The sequence below is a fragment of the Monopterus albus genome, unplaced genomic scaffold (genome assembly GCF_001952655.1).
Source record: "Monopterus albus unplaced genomic scaffold, M_albus_1.0 scaffold165.1, whole genome shotgun sequence".
Classification (NCBI taxonomy): domain Eukaryota; kingdom Metazoa; phylum Chordata; class Actinopteri; order Synbranchiformes; family Synbranchidae; genus Monopterus; species Monopterus albus.
The window spans coordinates 677,448-702,308 of record NW_018128045.1 but is presented as its reverse complement, the minus strand read 5'-3'; the positions used below and the strand labels follow the sequence as shown (position 1 = coordinate 702,308).

Genomic DNA, 24,861 nt, shown 5'->3' with positions numbered 1-24,861 from the left:
AATGACTTCATAACCAGCATCACTAGGATATGTTAGCATCACAGCTCCTGAAACAGGTACTGCAAGACAAAGTAAGCCATAAAGACAAAAGTCTGAAGAGCTGGGCGGAGCGTGGTGGAGCGCAGGAGATTGTAGAAGGAATGCTGGGCGGATCAGAGTGGGTTGATTTGGTGCTACCTTCAGTTAGATACTGTAGCTTTAACTTAAAAGGTGATATGTCAGTGTTATGTTCACAACTTGCTCTCACTGCCCCAAGTGGCCAAAATGATCTATTATTGCTGCCTTTAATAACGTCTACAGTGAATTAAAGGCAGCAAATCTTGACGCTGCACTGAATTCTGGTCTGGTTTTGTTCCTGTGGGTGTTGAAACTATTTGCTGTTCATTACCCGTGGTGATGGATTTGTCTGATATTGATGTGGGCACTAACTGGCGACTTGACAAAGAAGCTCTCGCTCCTTGATTCAGAGACACTGAAAGCAGAAGCCAGTGTTTACTATTGCTGTTGACTAAACCATTTTCTTATATCAAAACCCTCTCTGTAGTTTTACCCAGGAGGACTCCCTTGGACAAATGTGAGTGAGTGAGCCAGCCTGGTGAAATAAAGCTGAAATAGAAATGGAAATATATCAGGGCAGAGCAGCTTCACTGTGTCTGTAGCAGCTGCGTCATCATGCCATGAACATCAAGTCAGGTACCAAAAGGAGGAAGACAGTTGTTTTTCATCATGAATGTATTCAGTGGTGTTTTTAGACATTTCTGGACACTTGTAGGATTTTAAGTATTTGCTAGGATTATTTTCCCCCCCACAAAACAGTATGTAGCATTTTGAAATGAAGCCTCACCAATCCATACAAACCGATCGCTTGGAGCAGCTTGGACCTGTCATTTCTTGTCAAAACAACATCTCCAAAGTGTGACTTTTACCTCTGGACAATGACAACAGCCCCTTCTCCCTCCACCGCCACCCTTTGCTCAGAAGGGTTTTATTGATATTGATTTGGAAGAAACGCTTAAGTCTCCATTGAAAGGAGTATGAAGGCCAAGTTATTTCAGGCGCTGTCGACCGGCTGCGCTCCCTTCAGCGGGGGTGGGATCTGGGCAGAGAGAGCATGAAATCAATGTGGAAGTTGGGCCAAGAGTTGAGAATACAATACATAAGAAACAGCGGCTTAGTGTGAAGTAAGCTGATAAGTGAGAGCAGGCCGGTGTATTGATTTGAGCCATTAAATCCACTTCAATCAGCCTTCATCAAAAACGAGATGAAAGAGGAGAAGCTTTTTCAAGTTAAACAACGAACCGCTCCACTGATGAGAGCGAAGGAAAGATTAGTCCCTTTTCAAACAATCTTACTGTGAGAACTTAAGCATTATTCTACATAGGAGGGAATTCTTATCTTGACTTCTGCTATTTGCAGCCGAAGCTGGACTGATTTCATAGCACTAGGAGCTTGGATCCAGCAGGAGCTGAGGCGGACCTTTATCTCAGCTCTGCTTATCTCGAGATATCAAAGATTAACAGTAGGTTATAATTTGTGTTAACAAGGGGGAGGCTTCTCCTTTCATCGCCACTTAAACCTAATATCCATCAACGTCCCAGGCCTCACTGCCTCAAACAGGTCATGCCCCCCCTGTGCCAAGGCATGGTGTGCGTAATTAATCTAATTTTAGCGCTGGCTCTCAGTGTTACACTAGACAGAGATTTTATTTTCATTTACTTTAATTCTACAATAAATGATGGAGATCCAAGGAACACCAGATTCCGTCGACACGATCCACATGATAAGACAATGTTTGCACGTCTCGGTGATGAGCAAGGTGATGCACTCTTTGTGTTTGTATTCAAGATAATTAATGTGTGGAACATGAGAGATTGTGACATGATAGGAGCCCACAAAGGATAATTAATTAATGTGTGACAATGAGCTAAATTAGTAGCGAGAGAAGTGCATGTAGGGCTGAAATGATTAGGTAAAGCGAAACCATCTTGATAATTTATGAACAAAAATGGCAAACATTTGCTGGTTCTACCATATTTTGAGAATTTGCTGCTTTTTAAATTTACCATCTTTGCATTTTGGATCGTCAGGAAAAACAAGCAACTTGAAGAGGTCATCTTGGACTGTGGATGCTATCATAGACATTTTGCACTATTTCTATTAAAGGGTATCCATCATCCATCCATTTCCAGCTGCTTATCTGGGATTAGGTTGTGGTGGCAGCAGGTTCAGTAGGGCAACGTTTTTCAGCTCCTCCTGGGAAACCCCAAGGCGTTCCCAGACTACATGAAATATATAATCCCTCCAGCATAATCTGGGTCTACCTCAGGGCCTCCTACCAGCTGGATATGCCCAGAAAATCTCCAGCGGGAGGTGCCCAGGAGGCATCCTAATCAGATGTCTGAACCACCTCAACGGGCTCCCTTTGACGCAAAAGAGCAGCAGCTTTACTACACACCCTCTAAGGCTGAGTGGTTGAAACTCATTTCAGCCACTTGTAGTTATGCTCTCATTCTTAAAAAGTTAACTGGAAGCTAACCGACAGATTTCACAGTAACAAAACTACTCGTTACTTGTAGTCCTAAGAGCATGGATGTGAGAGATATGTGCTGTGTGGGTGAATGTTGCCAAATCAAAGAGTGAAAACAAACAAGGTGGATGCCAGCTGGAAGTGAGACAGAAACTGATCTAATGGCTGAGCTTGTATAGCCAAGGATGACCAGGAGAACCACATCAGCTCCCGTAACCCATGAAGCGCAGCAGGGGCAACAAGGGCTGCTCAGCAGACGGGGGGGGGTGTCACAGAGGAGTTCATCAAATCCCTGCTCGTTCGATTTATAGCTTTCAATGTTTGTAATCCAGCTGGTTTCCACTGCCTGACACCTGTGCAAGACTGTCATCTCTGTAAAACCATTGAGAAGTTTACTGCAGTTTACAATGTGGCTGCAAAGCCCTGCAGCCGACACACTCACTCCTCCACTGGCAGAATGTGTTAAATACCAAGAGAAGAGTCTGTGACATGTGGCAAACTGTTTCTTCATTTATCATTACACGTCTTTTTAATAGACCACAGAGTCAGGTTTATCAAATCTAGGGTGATGGGTGTCTGTAACATGGATTAGATTTACAGGTGCAAACACTAACAGGATTCTCCTGAAACTGATTACTAGTGTGCACATAAACACACTCCTTTTTCACAGCCTCATTACTGTAAATTATCTGTGGCCGCTCCTAAAGAAGAAGACTTTCTGCTTTCTTTTCCTGCATGAATCAAACCAGTGACCTTACAGTTGAAACCTAAACCCATTTATCATCTGAGCCACCACTGATGCTGACTCATCGTCTCTCCACGAACACGTGCCACACTAATCCTGGTGTCACTTTCTCCTTTCCTCCAGGCTGCGCAGACTTATCCATCTACCTACACATTGGTAATAAAAGACTGCTCACTCGCTGTGAGCGGCGTGACAGAAAATAAAGTCTTAAAGCATAACCAAAAGAACATGACCTGGCAAGTTTCAGAGGGAACATTTGTGCAGGCAAATGACAGGTTTCATATAAAATACATGGAATGTTAACAATAAAACATTGTGTTTAAGAGCTAAAGCCTGAGGTATTTCCACAGACCTCTCTCCAAAACCAAAGTAATACTGTATTAAATCCAGGCAGCTCATTTACAGTTGTCTATAACAACTTTCACTGTTTACTTTGCACTGCATTACACAGCAGCATGTGTGCAGCAGCAGCCAGCACATAGTAAACAAGGGCCTGAAACACCCTCCGATACAGCATCAAAACTGGATGAAAAGCAGGCGTGGAAGGACAAGGACAAACAGGAGTGAAAGTGACAACATAGCAACATTAGTTTCTGCTACTAAAAACACGGAACATTTCCACTGTGAAGTTAAAGACTTCTCCATCTGTGGTCACTGATCTACTGTCACTGAACCTGCTTAAGTGTGACCATGGACACCAGCCTGGTATCAGACTGAATCACCGCCCCTGTGGCTTGAGCAGTTCATAAGCATGCAAGCAGCTGCCGCGTCGACTGAAAAGGATGTTGGCAAGGCTAGAGGTCCCCCTGTGCTGACTGGTCAACACAAAAACAACCTGTCGCCGGTAGAAATCTGCTAACATTAGGACAGAGAAAACAAGAATCAAATAGCAAATCTGTAATCATCAGGTTGGAACCCTTCACAAGTTGCACTGGGTAACTTAAGTCAGTTTTGAGGTCAGGCTCAAGGTCATTATGTAATAATGTTATGTCAGTTATCATCTGAATCCTCACATTCTGGCTTTTTTGTTTGACTAAAGAACAACAGTCTCTATAGTCCATGTCATTACCAGCAAATTATTAAAGGAGCCCCACATTACTCAGGATAATAACGAGCAGAGCGGCTTCCCCTCTCATCACTTTTAGAGATTTCACAATTATCCCTGGCCTTCATGACTCATGCTGGTTGTTCCCTCTGTGTGCCAAAGCCTGGCGTGGATAATTAATCTAATTTTAGCTCAGTGTGTTTGTGTGTGAGAGAGAAATACTGGACAGCACTGTCGTGTTCCCTCAGCGAGCATGCTGACGGCTGCATCACTGTGACATACTGTTATCTCCCAATCCCTCTCTGTTAGTGTTCCTCGCTCACTCCTCTATTGCCCTGTTTCTCCTTCCCTCGCTCGTCCTTTCTTATCATAGATAGTTGAGACAAACCAATTGTATATTCTCGACTGATATTTTCTGTTTTCTTGTATCTGCGTTTTCTGCATGAGACTTGATACATGAAGCTAAAGAAGCACCTGATAATGAAATTATCTTCAGTTTATGTCTCTGTCTGTTTCTTTCTCTCTTCCTCTCCAGCAGCGGATGCGGTGCCGGTACGGAAAGATGGGGATCAGGTAAAACACAGCTATTTTTTTTAAATGCTCTCTCTGCTTTTGCACACCTCATCTTGCCATTTTGCTGAAAGCCACTGGTGCTGGTGTCCTCAGCTCTCCTCTTACATCTTAACAGTCTCCAGACAGGATTGGGCGGTGTGTGTCAGAGTCACTTCTTGTCTCCTCAAATCTTTTTGAGGTGAGAAAAAGAAGTGCTGTTGCGCACCCAGACCTGCCTCCCACTCAAATCTTTTTGAGGTGAGAAAAAGAGGTGCTGTTGCTCACCCAGAACTGCCTCCTGCTGTCACACGGCCAGGCCACGGCCTCACAGAGGTCGCCTGCATCTAAACTCTGAAAGATAAGGAAGAGTCGCATGTGTGGAGACTGTTCTTTCTACACTGTGTGCACACATGAGCTTTTGTGTTGTCTTTTGATATTAGGAAAATCAGAGAATATTAGGTTAGTGTCCAGCATTTTTGTGTTGGCTTTGTAAGGGGAATTCGACTGAATTCAGCTTTGTTTAATTTTTCTGTTAAGTCTGTTTACAGGTCTTGGGGAGTACAACTGTGGCTCCAGAGGGGAGCTGTGTTAAGTCTGATACAGCAGTGTTGCTTGGGGGCTGAAATCTTGGGGTGTGGAGTTGAAAAGTGAGCTGTAGCCTGCTCCTCATCTCTGCTTAAGGCCACTCCATTCATTTCTATGGGGGACTGCGTTCACTGCCGTTTTCGTTAGTTAGGGTACTGGATGTTAAATGGTGTTTTTATCTCTCAATGCAGACACACGGGTGGTAGATATTGAAGTTAACGTAGAGTAGACTATGTTAGCAGCATGGCTAACTAAAACAACTGGAAATGTGAAAGAAGCCGTTCACGTCGACTCATCACAACATGGCCATACTGTACATGCCTACAACACTCCCCCTGCCACCCCCCAGTGCCGAGCACCGTAGCATCTTACGTAAAAACACAGCAGGGAGTTGCATTTTACCGCACTCAGTCTGAATGCCCACTAAGCACTAGGCTCGTGGCTTGAGGCTACATTAGCTGCTAATCTCCAATGGAACTGTCAGCAACTGATATGCATTGTGAGTAATGTAGACACCAGGTTCTGAGAACAAAGAAAAGGTATAGAATAAAAAAGTATCTGTTTTTACTGCATCCATTTTTTTTACCCTTTTCTTAAACTGTCCATTGTGAGCCTGATCATGTTATGAGAGTCACTACTGGTTGGGCAGCTTTAATTTTAGTATTTCCTCCTTTACATACATAGTTCTCCCCAACGAATGCAGCAGCAGGACAGTATTTCTAACAGTGATGAGCCAAAAACTAGATGTTTCTGACTGGACGAATCAGTCTCCTGATGTTAAACCAACTGATTATTATTTGTTTTACTGCAGGAGAACAGACTGAAAGCAAAAAGCTGTTGGAAAAAAAAGAGAAGCTGGCTGCTGTAGCAGTCTGGTAGAACGTCCCAGGGGTATCCAAGAGCTGCAGACTTCAGACAGTCACTGAAATATTAAATATGATTTGGCATCCCAGTCGCCAAGTGGTAAAGTATACACCATAAAATGGCAATGTGCCTGGCTCGAGTTGCCAGACCACACCTCCTTCATTTCTCATCTTTCTCTATACTAAAATTAAAAAAAGACGACTTTAATTTTATGTTAATTTGTCCAAGAAAGTTTATGTTAATTGGTTGGCTCTGCCATGTCACAGCTGAGGTTTGAATCCGTTGGCCTGGTGGAGCCATTCAGAGTCTGGGGGTTTGCATTTTCTCCTGGAGTCTGCAGAAGCTTTGCTTTAATTAGTGACTCTAAATTGGTGGAGGTGTATGTTTGTCTATCTGTGTCAGCCCCCCCCCCCAAGCACGATAGGCAGGTACTGAAAGTGGATGGATGTCAAATTACCTTTGAGCACCCTCAAATTAAAGCTGAAAATATGAGCTGCAATACAGAGACAACACAACAAATGTGTCAGTGTCTTAATTTCTGACTACACTGCGACTATCAGCTGTTCGTTTGTGTTTGTGGTGGATGTATCCTCTACTTGAAAGCTGTAATAAATGACATACCTTGCTGAATGTCGGCAGTGCATCGCTCTGCCCTGTAGAGCTGCAAGTCCCAGAAGAAATCCATGAATCTTGGTGAACTGTTCAAGAAGAATATCAATCAGAACTGCTGAATATGCCTCAGAACATAAAAAAAAAAATGGAAAAGACTGAGGATACATGGGCAGAAAATACTGGTGTCAGCATGGATGGATTACTGAACATGTAGCCAGCCAGGCACAGGCCCAGAGGTCAGGGGGCCCCTTCACCAAAGAACTGTTAACCTTTCTAATGGAAAGTGAGCCAGATGAATACAAAAAAGCCACAAAGTGTGAAAAGATAGATGCAAAACAACTACAAAAACACTAAAAACGACTAAACTAGAAAGAGAGAAAAGACAAGTAAAAACTAACAAAATGGCTCAAATTAAATGGGAAACAACTACAAAAACTGATGTGGTTGCTCAGACTGGGAGACTTGCTCCTGGATGTGCAAGAGAGGCGGGGGCCTTGACATGTCTGTGCCCAGGGTCCACTGTCTCAGAATCCGCCCATGGGCGCCAGCCTACAGAAGCTCCCATTAGTCAGACCTGTTTGTGCCGCAGTGTGTATGCCTGTACTCTCGTGACTCGTTGTATGTAACTGGGTGTGAAGGTGTGTGTTGACAGTGCCTTACCAAGGCCACAGAGCTGCCCTCCCCAGGGCTCAGACTATCACTGAGCCATGTCTCACTCCTCAGCGTTGGACCCTGTGGAGTGGGAGAGAGAGAGGGAGCAGTGGTCAGAGCGAGAGAGAAGGAGACAAAAACACAGACATCCATCTTATTGTTTTTCCATCACTGGCTGCTGCTGCTGCTTGCTTTTATTTACTGGTGTCATTTTCCCTCCCACACAGGGGATGGAAGGTCAACATGCACGAGTACCGTGTACACCTTTTTAAATGTTTACTTGTTAACATCACTACATTACTGCCAAGTTAATTACAGCTGAAAGAGTCAGAGTGAAGTAACCTGTACTCTCCCTCTCATGCCAGTGTTAGGTATCCCCAGTGGGCCACATTTCCCATAAATCCTGAAGAGAACAAACATGTGAGAAGTGACTTCTACATCCCTACCATCAACAGAAACTTGTAAAATCCCGCACAAAACTCAGATCTTCAGTGTTGATGTTCGGTGGCCATGGCTTCAATAGCAGAATTCATTTTTGATTAAGAGCTCTTCCTGTTGAGCACTGATCCCATGACAGCCCTTGAGTTGTTTACCTCCTCAAACATGACTCCTCTGTGTAATGTATAGACCTGCGGAGAGAGAGAGAGAGAGGCCGGCAGGTGAAGAGGGATTTGACAGAATATAACACAGGAGCTTGGAGATGTAATGGGGGCCTCTGGACCAAGTGCACAAACAAAGCACTATAGACTGAGCAATCACATACATATTATTCTCTATATAAAGACAATATTATAAAAGACAAAGAAAAATTCCACAGGCAGTGAAAATGAAACAAACAAGAAAACATCCCTGTAGCATTAGGCTCAGTGAAAGGCACATTAGTTGAAACATCAGCCTGTTTGTGGAGCCGCTAAAAGTCAGATCGATACTGAGTGCCCCTATCAGGTCTCCTCTGAGGATACACGCCTTCCAAACCCACACAAGTCTGACTAAAGGGGTGGGAAACACAAACAGATCGGACTGAGCTGCAGCTCAAGTCGAGGCTTCATTTATCACCATTAGTGTTTTCCCTCACCATCAGGGTTTCAGACTCCAAACGAGTTTTTGAAATATAACACCGCGATCACAGTTTGTTGAAAGCTGCAGCTACATTCACCACTATGCTAGTTATTTAATGTTTTCCATTTTCATGGAAAACTGTAATGTCCCCCCAGGATTTGAATATTTTCAATATGAAACTAACACTAAAACTAATGACATTTTAAAAAAAATTATCAGCTCTGTTAGCAAGAAATCCCACAGCTCCAACATTTAAATTCATTTCTCATCTTACAATGAAACTCTTATCTCTGGTTTCTGTTTGGCTCTTTTTGTGATTTACTGTCACACTGAGCCACCGATAAACTTTGTTTTAACCAAAGAGAGTTCCAAACTTTTAATTTAAAGACAGAAACGTGAAACATAAAAATCTCCTCAGCCCCAAAAGAGACGTTTTAAAGAGAAACAAACTATAAAAATGTTTTTTTTTCTGGGATTCTCTGAATAAATGATTTTCAGTCAACAGCAGTTTGACACATACAGTATGCAACTACTGTAGAATTACCGGATACTGATCTGTATATATTACTGGTAGCGTGCTCCTGCTGTGACCGTGCAAAGTATGTGTAGGACATTACACTGTGGGGAAGCAGACAACAAATCACATTCAAGGCAGTTACATAACCTGTATCTGACTCAACAGGATAAACAGCTACAGACAATGCACAGACAGAAAGGAAAGAGCTGATGTGGGCAGCTGTGCACAGAGTTCAGCACTGAGACTGTCACTTTACTGAGAGGCTGTCAGTGTTATCGTGGCTCAGTGGATCAGCTTGTACAGTGTTGCTGCATCTCACTTCACCTTAGGAAAATCCACTACTTACACGGCTACAGGGAAGAACTCGGCTGCTTTATAAAGTATTTAAATACAAACCATCAGCATGTGCGCACACATCACAACGATGGTAGCGACGCTTTGTTTTCTCATCCACAATGAGCCTGACATTCACACGGGCATTTCTGGCTCCTGCGACCTCTGATGCATGTTAATAAAACAATACAAGCGCACACAGTCTAAGAACGGAGATGGCACCAATGTTCCCACCTGCATCTCCTCGTGTTTGACCAGTATAAGTCACAACAAACCTCCTACACAGTTAATAATTTCTTTATGTAAGCAGCACGCTGACCCTGAACCATGCTGTTGGCATTTTCTCAACAACAGGGTAATAAATACTGTTTTCTGCTCTACAGCAGAAAATGACAATAGTTTATTAGCAGCATGTTAGCACTGTCACGGAGAGCATGCTAGTACTGTACTCATGTACAGTTTTGAGGTATCTGGACTTTGAGTATTATGATCTTATGCTGCTCTATACTTTGACAAACACTGCACTTTTTACTCCACTGCATTTGATAAGTTTAGTTGCTAACTTTTCAGAACCAGCTTTACCTTTAAATGGAGTGAACATAATACTGCAACAGTAATTATAGTCAGATCAAATAATATACATTAATGTTAAATGTGCTCATAATGACTACTTTTAGTACTTTATGTTTTGATGCTAATACTTTGGATCTTTTACCTATGTAACATTTTGAGTCAAAGACTTTTACTTGAGTAGTTTTACACTATTGTATTGATACTTTTACTGCAGTAAGGGATGCGAGTACTTCTCCCAGGATGCCACGGTCTCTCTTTTTGCTTCACTGAGCCAAAACTGTTTAACAGTTTCAGTACATCTAGAGACCTGTGGATTTCTCCTTTTATGAAGAGCGACATATTAGACAGCGGAACAACTTTATTTAAACTGTCCATTTACAGTTTTGGAGCAACACCAACAGAAGAAGTGCTTCATGCAAAGAGGAGATAACTTTTATCAAAGCTACAGGAGGCCAGCGCAGGTCCACAGAGGTCACAGAAGATTCAGTGTCCTCTTCATACTGAATACATTGACATTTAACTAAATATTTCATAAGCACTAAATAATATATGACTGTTGCTTCTGTTAGGAGTGATAAAATATTATGTTTTAAATTACAGCTTCCTCCTCAGTTGCCTCAGACATTTGAGTGATTGATTCTAGTTGTTGAAAGTGAAAGATGAAGCTGCTTCAGTCGGAGCTGCGGCCCCACTGCCGAGCAGGATCATTAGCTTCTGAGATTAAGTAAAGAATTATTCAATTAGTTCAGTTGAGTCTGTCGGCCCTGTGATTAACAACCCGTTTAATCAGGAGGACTCATTCATGAATAACACCTTAAAAGTTTTTTCTCAGTGTACCATGCACAGGTGAGTGCTTGTTACTGCATCTGTATGAATTATTCCCCAGATCGTTCCTCGGCCTTGTTAATATGGATCTGAGGCAAACACCCAGCAAGGTGACTGGTGACTTGTGCAGGGCTTTGCTAAATCCTCGTGCCACCTCAGGGGCTGCTTTGTTAGAGGAGGATTATTCTTATTCCTCATTCTCCTGCCATGAAAATAAACATCTCTGACATGAATATTACATTGACGCGTCACAAAAAAAAAACGAAGGTGGCCTGCAGGAGGACAGAATTAATTCTAGCTTTCAGTTTCAGCTCTCCATGGTTTCAATTTGCTAGCCAGCTCCAGTATTTGACACCAGATGAATAATATTAATCAGGGCAGTAAGGCCTTGAAACAAGTCAGACCCAAATTCATTTATGTAGATATTCTGGTTCTAGAGTCTGAGTGCGCAGCAGCTGCAGATTAAAGCATGAATAAATACAGAGACAGAAGCCAAGCTTGATATTTTATCACCACTGGTGTTCTGTTCTTACTCTGGCTTTATTGCCAAGTTGAAATAAGCTTCCACCAACCAACTTATGACCGTATTAGCATTTTTATTATTATTATTATTATTTGCTTTGTCTGTTTAGATGACCGCATGTCCACACTACAGCCAGCCTTACCGGTAATACTATCATGTGAAAATCTACCCGGCCAATTGTTTTGTCGTTAGTATCATATCTGAGTAACAGTGAGATCCAAAATGCACCTTTACAGCTGCACTGGGTGAAACTGTAAAATCCACAGCTGGAGCTGTGACAAGAGGAAAGCATCTTCCTCCACAGTGAAACTGTTGATCCATTTCTGTAATGAGTATGGTATTACTGCTGGCTACGGTCACTTCTCTGCTGACTGAAACGGAGCCTGGCAGAAAGCAGACAGAGAAACCACAGAGGGTTTTCTTCTTCCTTCGTTTGGGTTCCTTTGGTATAAAGCACCATGGGTCAGCTAAAATGTATAGTTACAAATATCTGCAGGCTTTCTGGGTGTTGAAGTTTATACACAGACCTGCACAGGAGCCACCAACGTTCCAAATGGTTTTGTGTAGCTTTACACTAGGTGAATCCCACTTCCCTTATTTTATCGTTCCTCGATCATCGCTTGACCTGGAAGTCGCTCTGCTCTGATATGATGGACGTCCCAAAGCTCTTAGTTGTGTTCAGAGGACCGAGGAGGCTTCACATGACTGATCAGAGGAAAGGACATCCCATCTCAGACAAAACGTGTTTCCTCAGTTCCTCTCTCCTCACAGTTTCTCCTTAGATGAATCTAAGTTCCACTAACTGCATCCACATTTCCTTCACTCGCATCTTTTCCTTGCTTCTTAGTCCCGCCCACGTAAGATGCAAGGAAAGGATGCAAGGACACATTATGAGGAGAGAGGAAAGGAGGAAATGCATTTTAATTGACATGAGACGTCCTTTTCTGTGATTAGCCATGTGAGGGGTGGGTCACTCAGTAACAGGATGCGCTCGTGCGTCCACGGTTACAGCTCCTCCAGTCGGCCTCTGCGTTCCTCAGAGCAGAATTAAGAACTCTGGGACATCCTTCGTCATGGTGGACCGGAACGACTTCCGAGTTGAGCGAGGATCAAAGACTGAGAAACGATAAATTAAGGCAATTGGGATTCAGCCCTTGCATCTTAGGTGGGCAGGACTAAGATGCAAGGAAAAGATGCAAATGAGGGAAACATGGAGAGGAACTGGGATTCACCTACCGTCTTTAAATCAACCACCTAACAGAGAGAAGACACTTTGGGAAATCAAGTGTGCTGATACTTGCATTTTTCATGCATTTACTAAAACCTGTTTGTGTTCAATGGAGTTCATCAAGTTTTATCCAAATTTTTAGCTCTTCAGCCCTAAAATGACCTTTTCTTCCTCCAAGATGACAACTGAGGACACCAGAGGTGCTTCTGTTACTGCTACCTTTCTATTTACAAATACAGTAGGCTGAAGAAAATGATCCACAGTTTCAGACAGTGTAATTTATGCATCATCTTTACCTTAATTAACATCACATTACACCGTAGGAGAAGCTCTGCACTAACCATACAGTTTATATTTCATATGACTCTGCAGTAAATTGCACTCCTGAGTGTGTCTACAACCTGTCTGATCCTCTGTGGCAGCAACACCTGAAACGAGGTGTAGGACATTTTCTCTTTCACCTCTCATGCTCTGAACAGTGCAGCTATGATAAGAAGCTTAAAGTGCTGGAGGAGAAATTTGTTAGGGCGGTGCAGCGAAGAGCCCAGCGTTAAAAAAAAAATCATCCTGACAACAGTGCATTTAGATTCTCTGGAGTAACCGCTTTCCAAAATGTTCCACTGTTCACTGTCTCTGTGTCTGTGTCTGCTGTACAGTATAATGAATATGCATGAGTTAATGTGCGCATGTGTATGAGGACACGATATAAATGGCGTCCAGGTTTGGCCACCCATCAGATTTGCTGTTGCCCTGAGCAACAGGGTCAGTGCTGAATGGTATCCATTGGTTACCTAAACACAGTGGCAAGTGTAGATGGACAAAGGGGGCCAGTGCCACTCAGACGATCACAATACAAACTGTCACACTGAAACATCTTGTACATTTACACTGGACAGCTCTTCCATGTGTCTCCATAGCACAGTTTGCTGCTTTAAGTCTGGGTGTCAGAATTAGAAAAAAAAATTATTCCCAAACTTTCTGCTGTTGCAGCTCCTCACACACACACACACACACACACACACACACACACACACACACACACACACACTTTATGCAGACAGACTGAAAGCGGGGTGACTGACATTATGCAGAATGCCTGCAGGTCTACTGAAATGTGAGCTCGTACAGATTGAATTCTTAATTAAATTTAAGCCCAGATTCATTTCAGGTATAAACTAGTTCAAGATTTTAAAAAACACACCTGTAGATCTATAAAAGACGTAACTGAGCGTGAATTTTAAAACAAACAGAACCGTATTCAAGAGTTTTTCTGTGTATTACAACACAATTTAGTAGATTTACTAGAGACACTGCAGATGACCTAATATCCAAACTGTAAATGTTCCAATGAGTCTAAGTCAGGGCTAAAAGGCTTAAGATCAGTTTGTGTCCCAAATTGTCTCATCACTCTTCTTCTCTTTCCTCCTCTGTTTTACCTTCCTGTGTTTGTCTCCTCCCCCTCCTCCCTCCCCCAGCATGGCCGTGCTGAGTTTTCCTGGGAAGGAATCAATGTAAGTTTAAATTGTCTTCCTCTCGTTGTCATGTGCCCCTGCATCACTCCTCCACTGAGTGTGGACTTCGACTAGTTGACATCGTACTTGTTTATCCTTCCACCCCTTCCTGTCTGTCTCTCTCTGCCACTCTCTTATTCCTACTTTTACTCTCTGTTCCGTCCGTCTCTGTTCTTGACTCTCTGCTAATCCGTACTGCATATATAAACAGTCACAGATAACAAGCTGTAAAATAATTCTCTTATCCACAGCTGAAGCCTTTGCACAAGTCCCAGTTTGAGTGAACGCACTGTGCAATGAACCGTTTTTATACCTTCAGCAGAATTTATTTGCACAATATACATTTTGACTCAGTGCTGCCACGGAGGCAAATAATCTTTGTCTTTAGCTTTGGTGACAGAGAAAACTTCCTGAATAAAAACCTATACTCAGCAAAGTAACTAATTTTGGGCTTTGGAGACAAAACAATTCAAAAACAAGGCAACAGACACGTAGGCTGCCGATACATCCAGCAGACACAGCAACATTATCATTCATATGGAGTTGTGTTTGTCCACCTGGTGAACGTGAGTCTGCGTTTCACACCTTTTATCTTTCACCATCTCTGGAGGAAAATAAGTGGCGTTTCAGCCGCTACATGTTCCATGTTCGTCACTTGCTACACAAACTTTTCCTGCCCGCTGTTGATTGATGCATTAATGAAAACATGTGCATCCTAAGATCTGTTTTGCCATTTCCACTGCCCCAACAGCAGCGCTGCACTCAGACCTACAGCAGTAGCTTATATTTAACTGTTTGAGGGGAGCCTACGATGTTGCTGTACTGTACTGACATTTCTCCAGAACTGTGACTGTGAAACACTGGAGGGTACAAAGGCGATTTGTTTTCTTAAAAAAAGTACATTCAATTGTGGTTGAGGATGAACAGCCTAGACACGAGACAATCTACATATCATGTATTACAATCTGCTGGTAACATCGTGAGTGCGATAACACAGATAATACTCCACCTGCACATCACAAAGGGAGCAGATTATATCAGATGCCAGCAATTAACAGATTTTAATTCTAAATAATAAATCACATCTATCACAGAATCCCTGAGTCCATTTGTTTTTCCTCCTATTTCCCACTGTAATTAGCTGTTGGGAGGACCTCGTTAAGAGCCAGGATCCGTCTCTGTGTTCATTAGTTGGCTAGTTGCTTTGCCATGTGCACTGGCTCCAGGAAGTACAGCAGAAAGCACACAGGCATGAGCAGTGTTCAGGTGGGTGTGCTGTGCACTCGAGTGCACTCAGTCTCAGTGTTTTGATGGAGTGTCGTTGGAACTATTCAACATTCCCATGATCCACTATTATTGTAAAAAAAAAAAAAAAGGCCCTTACAGAGTTGAGGGAGATGTCATCACTCTCCTTTAACCCAGTCTGGAGACAACCAAAGCCAGTCGGATGGGTAACATTCCCAGCAACAGAAAACACAATGAGCCCTGAGAGTGATGGGAAACTGTTTTGGTGCAACATGAAGGCTCAATGGGAGGAAGGAGGCAGAAAACAGGTTTAAAGCCCTCTCTCTCTGGCCTTGAGCAAAACAAGCAACGCATCCTCTCATCATCATAAACGTCTCCTGATAAAACAGACTTAAGTGTTTCACTCTTTAACCATCTGTCACAACTTTTAACAACTGAATTCACATTTTACCAATAAAACCATCAGTAATTGTTCCGTATTGTCAACATTTTAACTTTTTGTGCAAATTTTCCGGCTGCTCACTAAAGACTGTGTCGTCCATTTACATGATTTTGAGTCATCGCTTATGCGTGAGTTTATAATCACAGTATACCTGTGATTCTCCTCTTTTCACTGTGATCGCTGTAAGCCATTACAAGGTCTTCACACAATTAACCCTCCTTTCTTATTCCCTCTGTTACAACCTCCCTCCTCTCGTCTTCTCTCTCTCTGAATTTTCAATCATCTGCTCTTGTCACCTCAATTTCTTCAATTCCATTTTCACTTTCTTGCATATGTCGCTTTCTTCTCAACTTGTTTAATTTATTCTGAGACACTGCAATTTTTTTCTTTTCATTGTATCTACATTCCCTCTCCTTCCTCTTGCATTTTCTTGCCCTTCCCTTCTTCACCTCTAACTCCGTGTCTGGTCCGTCTTTACGTTACCATCCAACCTCTCTGCTCCGACCACACCTCATCTCCCTGTCCTCTCTCTATAGTTGTCCATGGAGGACACTACTTCCATTCTGCCTCGACTCAAGAGGAAGCCCACCAACACCTATGGGATCGGTGCCCTGGCTAAGTCCTCTCTGTCAGGTGTGTCAGGTGTGTGTCTGTGCTGCTAGATGGTAAAACAGCTCCCATGTTGCCTCCACACGCTCCACAGTGACTCGAGAGTGAAGTTGTTGTTGAGCACTGACAGGGTCTAAACTTGCATTCTCTGCTGGGTAAAAGATAATTTTTGTTTTTTTTTCTGTTCATTACTCAGATGATTATTTGGTACCACAGTAGTGCAACAGCCAAATGATCAACATTTGGCTTGATTTAATGATAAACCCCAAGAATCAACAACTAATTTCACCCAAAAAAGCTTCAATAAGAATGTGAGTAAATGGGACATAGATGATAAACCAACATAAGTTTCTCAAGAAATTAGTATTATGAATGAATGAATGAAACTGTGGCAAGTGTTACCTTTCATTTAGTGTTAGCTTTAGCATGTTAAGGACTGAAAGGTTGTTTCACGACACTTTGCAGAACAGAGTTTTGTCTTTTCTTTTCTCAGAGGCCAATAAGGTTTGAAAGCAGAGGGAATCTAATCGGTTTAGTAAAACTTAGAGGATGGAGCTAATGAATCTTCTTCAGGTTTCAGCATCGATTCAGAAAACGCAGCTCTCTCATTAACAAAATTAATAATTAAACAAACAAACAAAGCAAACTGAGCCCATCTGTCATCCATCAATGCACTGTGTTAGCCTTCCAAATGTGCACCTGCCTGTTAGATCACCCTGTAACATGAACACGGCCACGTGACTGTCGACATGTCAGGTGTCAAAACAACCACCTTTTGTGGTAAATTATTTCCTGACACCACTGCACTGCACACTGCTGAAAGGGTTTACGTATTGTGCCGTGCTTTGCCGTCTTGTAAACCTTTATATTCACGGATGTATTACTCAAACCACCCCGCCTGGATTCACTGTCTTTTATCTCACCAGTCCCACCTGCTGACAAGCTGGCCTAGTATTTTTATTTTTATCAGTTCAGCTCAATGTAAAAAGTGAACACACCACTATTTTGGAGCATACTGCTCTCGCTTGAGTTAGTACAGCTCCACACGTTCTACTCGAGTCGATAACTACCAAGAGAAGTTAAATGAGAAGTCATAATTTACTGGCTAATTTTACAACCTCATGAATGCCTTAGTCACAGCTAAATGAAGAGTGAGTGTCAGTTAGCCAAGATTCTTTAACTGCAGTAACATGCATTTAGTACTTTTAGCTACAAGAAATGAGGGCAGAGGGACATTGAGCGGGGGTGTTTCAGTTACATGCCTTAAACCCTGACAGTACATTTGTTTCTACGTCCACATGGTTTCTGCACTACTCGCAGGCCAAAGACTCGTCTGACACACTTAGGAAAAACAAGAATTATCTTTTAACTGCTGCAGCAAAAGGTGGATTTTATAAATTAAACCTTGCCTCAACAGATAACTTCACTCTAGAGCAGGAGGAGGAGGTGGAGCTTGGAACCAACATGGCCGCCCCTGTGGGTGCCCCTTCCTATATCACTCCCTACTGTCGCCTCTTTTCCATTGATATCAACAGCACACGTCAATGACAAACCCATTCTGCGGAGTCATTGATGGAAATCCAATCAGATCTTAGATTTCAAAGAAACTAAAGTAAGTGTGGTGACTTACTTTAATTAGCTACTGAAGCATCTCCACAGGCGTGTTGGGAACTGTAGTGTATTTGTAATGTGGCGGTGCTGCTGCTGGTGGTGTGGCCCGATCTCTGTGAAGTAGTGACTCTTGTGCAGTGTCGTGACCACAAGTGGCTGGTGCCTCTGTTGTGCTCTCTTGTGCTTTGTGCTTCAAACTGTGGTGCTCTGTGCTTTGTACTGTTGAAGTGTAGCACCTCGGTGTTTGTGTAAAAACAAGTGGTGTTATTTGTTTTGTGTCTGGTGCACTTTAAATAAATATGTTGGTGTCATTTCACAGTGTAGAGCATTATTTTTTTGAGCCTTTGAATAGCCCAGACCCCAACACCCTCCCTCATCCCCATTCTCTCCATCCATTCCTCGCTCCATCCCCAGTTAGTTTCTGCAGGGTGTTGTTTCAGGTGAGACTGGCTCTCTTGGTCTGAGGGGAAAACTTTATTTTTTTTAATGCATGCTGTCACTCAGCCTCTGGATCAGGGGAGCAGTTTCCAAAGCTATGTTGCTGTTTATACATGCCTATTTGACTCTAATCGAATTTTTAATCAATCATACGCTTTGCAAGCACTTGACTTAGTGACTATGTCCCTAGTTTGAATCATAGATTTGCATCTTAATTGGGCAGAGATTTGCAAATGGACTCTTCTCAGTGTTCTGTTTACAACCAAGGATTATTTTCCTGTCTCTCTCAGCCTCTGTAACACATTTTTAATTACATAAAGTCTAATGAATCTCATTTATTCTGTTTACTAGGAAATGAGTAATGGCTTTAATTATTAACACGGGTCTGTCAGTGTTTCAGCCATTATCCTTTTCTGTTCAGTTCTACAAACTCTAGTAGGCAAACAGGCAACTCCGTCCAATTTGTCACTGTGGTTGGCTCATGTCACCCGACCTGTTCAGTCCAGTCCATCACATGACCAGTTAGAGGGTTTCACTAAGGTCTGCACTGTTATCGAGCTGATTCACCTGGTTATTCTGATTATTCTAATCCCAGTGTGTTAAGACATATCTGAAGATTTTATAGTTTTATTTAATTAGATCCAAGAGAGGTTGATATGTTGTATATCAGATGAGCTTCACTGCAAGTCCAGTTCACTTCTGTGACATTTCTCTGACTGGTGCTGTAAACCATTCTCTGCTCATCCACATCAGTCACATCATTATCATCTAAAACAGCAGATAATGGTGCGAGTGATATGAGATGGTGAGCGATGACTGTCTGACTCATTTTGATGATTAGCATAAAAGTAATAGTTGAAATGAGACAAATTCAAGAGGTTTCGATGTAGGTGCTGTAGAGATGGTTGGTAGATATTCTAGGACTAAGCTGCAGTGGTTTGAAGGCAGAGACAGGCTCCTCTCCCAGGCAGATTAATATTAATACCACCTTTGTGTGATACAGTATTGGGCACTATTGTGTTCCAGCAGAAGCGCTCAGTGGCAACTAAGACGACCAAGGTAGCACTGGGCAGATCATTGCTAAAAAAAACAACTGCACTCAGTGAACCCACCTTGGATAAACAAAGATTTTAAAAACAATTAAAGCTGCTGTTTTTGACATTGCAGTGGTTAGCATGGACTTCAGGCAGTATAATTCCCAGAACACAACTGAAATGAAGACATGTCATTCTGACAGTCCTCAACTGAATGTATTTAATACAGAGTAGCTGCTGGGTTGTTGCCATAACCTCACATCCAGTCACACGGCTACCTGAATTCATCCACACCCGTACATGTACTGCCCCATTGACATGATGAATCACGGTTTCCTGTATTAAACAGATCCTCTACATTACCCAGCTTCTCATTCTACCTGTCCCCTGAGCCTCATTCGGAGGTGTAGTCAACTGCAGAGGCCAGAAGTTTGACAGTGTTTGTGTGTGTCTGATGTGTGTTGTATGTGTGCTGCTGGTCTGCTCCTCCCGCTACCCCGATACCTGTTACAGGTGTGACTCGCTCCATGAAGGATAAAGTGACCAAGCCCACGGCCATGGCCCAGGGTCGCGTTGCTCACATGATTGAGTGGCAGAGCTGGGGCAAGCCATCTGCAGGGCCGCAGGGGGGTGCGGGACATACCAACCTGCAGAGGGAGAAGGAGAGGAGGATGGAGAACGACGCATACAGTGACCTTAGTGATGGCGAGAAGGAGGCTCGCTTTGCTGCAGGTGAGAGCGGGTCATGAATGTTCAGGTGCTACACGGCCACGACAGATTTCTGTAAAGCACAAATATATGAAACCAGTAGAAAACAGGTCCTGGCCATGTTGAAGCCAGCAGCATTTCAGACCTTTGACATTTCAGGTTGCTCAAATACTATCAACAAATGCGGCAATACGCTAATTGTAAAATAGTGAAAAAGTGTTTCAAATGTACAAGCCAGCTCAGATTTATCACGACCAGGACCCACTGGTGCAACATTCCAGTGATGTTTGAAAAATCTAATTGGCTCTGGCCCATCTGGTGAAGTTACATTAATAATTTTTGTATGTTATTGTCACTCATTTATTTTGCAACATTTACATAAACAACTTGTTCTCCATTTCCCCCACCTCCAACTACTTCCATGTTAATGACTTCTGTACGAGTTGGCAAGTGGGATTTGTTTTATGTGCTTTATTTCTAACTGTGTTTCAGTAAGTTTACGACTCTTCCTATTATTATTGCATGCTGTGTTTCCTAACCTCAGTATTGCTGCTCCTCCCCCCTCAGGCATCATGCAGCAGTTTGCGATCTCCGAGGCAACTCTGTTCGGCTGGACCTCGATGGATGGGGAGAGTATGGGAGCTGGCTCCAACCAGGGCAGCGTCGCTCACCTCAGCGAGGTCAACCAGGAGAGCATCACCAGCAGAGGTAGTGCACGTCAAACCTATCTACAAATGGCTATTGGGCATGATTTCAGGGTTAGACTCTGAAACAGCTGCAGTATTTGGTTGGAATCTTTCGTCTTGATGGCACATAGTGTGCTGCAAGTCCTATGAACTTACAGTTAGAGGTCAAGTATGGGGGGGTGAGTCATTTGTGTAACTGTATTCATGTAGTCAGCCTAAAGCACTAACACAGCAAAACATAACTGTATTCTCACATCAGAGTGTGTGTGTGTTCAATGTGTAGAGCTCTAGATCCGTCTCACACAGAGCTGCACTTTCCTGCCTCTCTCTCTCTGTCAGGCACTTACTCAAAAACCTCCAGATGACAAATCCAGATGACAGCCTGTCACTTCTGAAATATCACAACACGTTCTGATGGGGTTTCATGAGGACTTGGAGAATGTACTCCAAATCTAAATGTCAAGCCATATAAAAATAAGGAAATGAAAGAGGATTTAACTTTACACTTGGATTGAGTAAAACAAAAACTATTTGGCGAAACAAACTCAGGTCCTGATTTGTCATTTCAGCCTCAGATGGCAAATTGTCCTTTTAGTTTAGCTGCCCAGAGGATGATAAAATCAGAGAAAAAGGAAGGGAAGAGAGCGGTTTTCTCAGGCAAGATTAGAAAACCGCAGCTGATCTCATAGGAGAGAGCCAGAAAATCTGAAAATAAAATCAAAACAAAACAATTCCGACTTTTCTCATTTGAAACCTGGACTTGTGTGTCGCTTCCACTTTTATACTAACAGTGTGTTCAGCAGAGCAGAGTGCTGCCCAAACCCTGAGGGAGCCTGTAGGTTAGCACAAGGACTTAGCCCTGCTCTCATTAACACCACCATATGGGCTCTGCTCTGTGCTTTATCTGGCATGCAACCCCAACACACACATGTAGAGGACACACAAACACAACAACGATTAAAAGCTACTTAATATCAGCATTAGGACTGAGGGAATGTTTCTCCTCCACAGACTTGGTGTTCAGCCTCCTCCGTGGGTCTGCTCTATAATAATAACACTGCTGCAGATAGGCTAATCATACTCCCATTAAAGTAGTGTTATTACTGACTAGAAGGCACTATAGTTTGTGTTTGGATGAGAGGCCCACTTAAACTACACTCTGAATGAACAGGTCAGGGTTTCAGGTTGGGTTTACTGTATCTCCCTGCTGCACACTGGCTTACGTTCCTGTCTCAACAAACACGCCGACACATGCTTCTATTTACCGATACTAAACTCATTTTTAGTGGAAATCGCCTTGATTCTGCCTCAGCTCTCTTCCAGCGTTAGTATTTCCCAATCCAAAGAAACGGTGTGATGCATATTTCTTTGGCCAGATCTGTGAAAAACCTGCAGCCTGAATCTAATTTGGATAGAAGTTGTCATATTTCAATTCAAGCCAATTCTGAAATATTGACTTTCACTAAATAAGAATGAAATCACTAAAAAGACTATAATTTGTTTAAAAGCAGGGGAAGCCTTAAACGCCCTCTGCAGAACTGTACTGTAATGTCTGCTGTTGCCACCACACACCTCTTAGTGCTGGTAAAACAGATGTTTCTCGGTCTCTGCCAACCCTGACTACTAAATTTACATTTTCATCCACCATCTCCTTTCCTTTGCACTAGCCTCCTCTCATTTTTTTGCTCTTAAGGTGTCTAAGTTGTCCTGCGTGTCACTCCTCCTACCTGTTTGTGTTTCCCTGAACAGACCAGGTGCTCCATCACTCCTCTGCAGACGTCTGGCCTCACACCTACGTCTCGCAGGGCCTGTACTGCCTGTCATCCTCTGACGCCTGGGACCCGATCACCAGCCAGCCCTCCGGTGTGGCCTCACCAGCTGCAGGCTCCTACATCATGGCTGCTGGTGAGGATTAGATCTGGTATCTTTTAGAGTGCTTCCACATATAGTCCCTTTTAAATGAACCAAATTCTGTTTTCTTAAAGTGGGCCAACAGAAAAGGAACTTGGTTCTTGTGAGTTCTCTTTCTGGTCCACCTCAGCTCTGATGGGGCCTCAGTCCTCTTTGTTTATGCTAGAGTTACTGTGGAGCTCTCAGGCCAATAAACTAACTCACTTGGATTTGGCACTGCAGCAGAGTCCTAATGAAGCCCCGAGCTCTCATATGAGCTGTAGACGGTTGCATTTCATGTGTTTGTTCCATATCAGAAGAAGTGTAGCAGCTTCTTTCGTACACATGTATCGAGATAAAATACAATCTCTGCAGTAAAAACTATTTCTCTGCCTGTATGTGATGGACTTTCATGAGACATTGACAGATTGCTCATGTTTCCAGCCTTATATGCAAAAGACTAGAGGGCAAACCGGTGGCAAAAGGCCAAGCAAACAGCTTTGTGTTGACAATGCACAGATTAAATGAACTGCAGGCTTGAAACAAACCACTTCATTCATAGTGTTCACATATCCCCCCCCCCGCAAATCACTCAGTCTGTTTTGAGGAGTGTGAAAACACCCTCACACTAGGTATAAGCACTAGATCGCGTCTCTGAGCACTAGGCACCAACTGTATTATGGTTGTTCCAGGTGGCAGCAGCGGAGCAGGGGGTACACCTGGTGAGGGATACGAGGGGACAGTAGGCAGTTACCTTCAGCAGCACCAGGCTCAACTCGCCCTGCAGCAGCAGACTCAATTCCAACAGCTCCAACAGTTCCAACAGCTCCAACAGCTTCACCATTACCAGCAGCAACAGCTTCTGCAATTCCAACAACAACAGCAGGTCAGTAGTAAAGCATTTGGTACTGTTACAGACGTTATCATTAACAGGAAGCTAACATCATGTCATCGGCTTTCCCATCTCTTCTCCTACACATTACAAAATCTACATCTGACAAAAATAAATTTAAGGTTACGTAGTTATGTTTAGGAAACACAAAACACTCGGTTAAAAATAAAACATTGGGTTTTTTGTTAAATAATGGCATCCACAACGACTTCAAGCATGAAGAAGAGGCCAGGAACACACAGGCCTCCTCCATACAACTAAAACATCACTGATGGGGGGGTGGTTGCAGTTTTCTGCAGCTGAAGTGAGTCATGATCTACTGTGACAGCCGAAGACTTTTTCGGCTTCATTGGAAGCTCCTGCTTTGGTACATTCTCATAGCTCATTAAATAACTGAGGGTTATGAAATATTAACCGGCAAAGGGCAGGGACTGTGTCTTAGAAAAGGTGTACTAATCCGAGACCACAGTGGAAATGAGCTTGTTAGCATTACTGTGTGTATTATATATTTTCCCTTGTGAAGAAGACTATTGAATACATTACATTTATAACAAACCGTATCAATCAGTCAATTTTCTGAGCATCAGTTGATACACAAGAGGCTCAGACATTTTCCCCACCGTCTCCCAAAGCTCCACTCCTGACACATAATTTAACGGGGTACTGTAAGCACACACTGACCATTATTAATGACTAGAAAACAAGTCTGCAGTGAAGACCGCTAAATTCTGGGAGAATAAAACTGCTTTGCTATGATGAGGCTATAAAACCTTCCAAGCAGAAATGTGTTCTGTAACACTGCTGTCTATTATTGCGCAGCTGAAATGTCAGGAGCAGGGGGGCGAGACGGCTGTGGGTGTTTCAATTCTCTAGTGGGGGCCATATTGTTATTCCAGTAAAAACAAATTTTTAGGATCAACAAATGAGGCCCTGGGCCAAGTAACTGCTGAGTCACTGCTGTTAATCAACAACCACATAAGCTCCCTGCAACTACATCCAGTTTATTACACAGTAAACCCTCATCACTTCTCCTTTCCTGTCTCAATTCCTTTCTGTCCATCGACAGTCTATGGAGCACAGGCTACATAGCGCCTCCCATTCTCTTCAAGCCACTCCCAACAGCACCATCCACAGTCTGGGACCCCCCACCCCCCCT

At 43.0% G+C, this 24,861-nt stretch overlaps 1 protein-coding gene across 3 annotated transcripts in view; it reads left to right on the top strand.

Annotated features, from left to right (window-relative positions):
• The window catches only part of LOC109968871 (protein FAM131B-like), a 48,928-nt gene that overhangs the window by 21,449 nt on the left and 2,618 nt on the right, over positions 1-24,861 (top strand). The window contains exons 2-8 of one of the 3 annotated variants that reach the window (XM_020615423.1): positions 4,853-4,890; positions 14,115-14,150; positions 16,374-16,479; positions 20,043-20,261; positions 20,805-20,945; positions 22,673-22,828; positions 23,506-23,699. In XM_020615423.1, the coding sequence (XP_020471079.1) occupies positions 4,853-4,890; positions 14,115-14,150; positions 16,374-16,479; positions 20,043-20,261; positions 20,805-20,945; positions 22,673-22,828; positions 23,506-23,699 (890 nt within the window). The remainder of the gene's footprint in view (positions 1-4,852; positions 4,891-14,114; positions 14,151-16,373; positions 16,480-20,042; positions 20,262-20,804; positions 20,946-22,672; positions 22,829-23,505; positions 23,700-24,861) is intronic. The other 2 variants (XM_020615424.1, XM_020615426.1) reach the window with 2 other exon arrangements.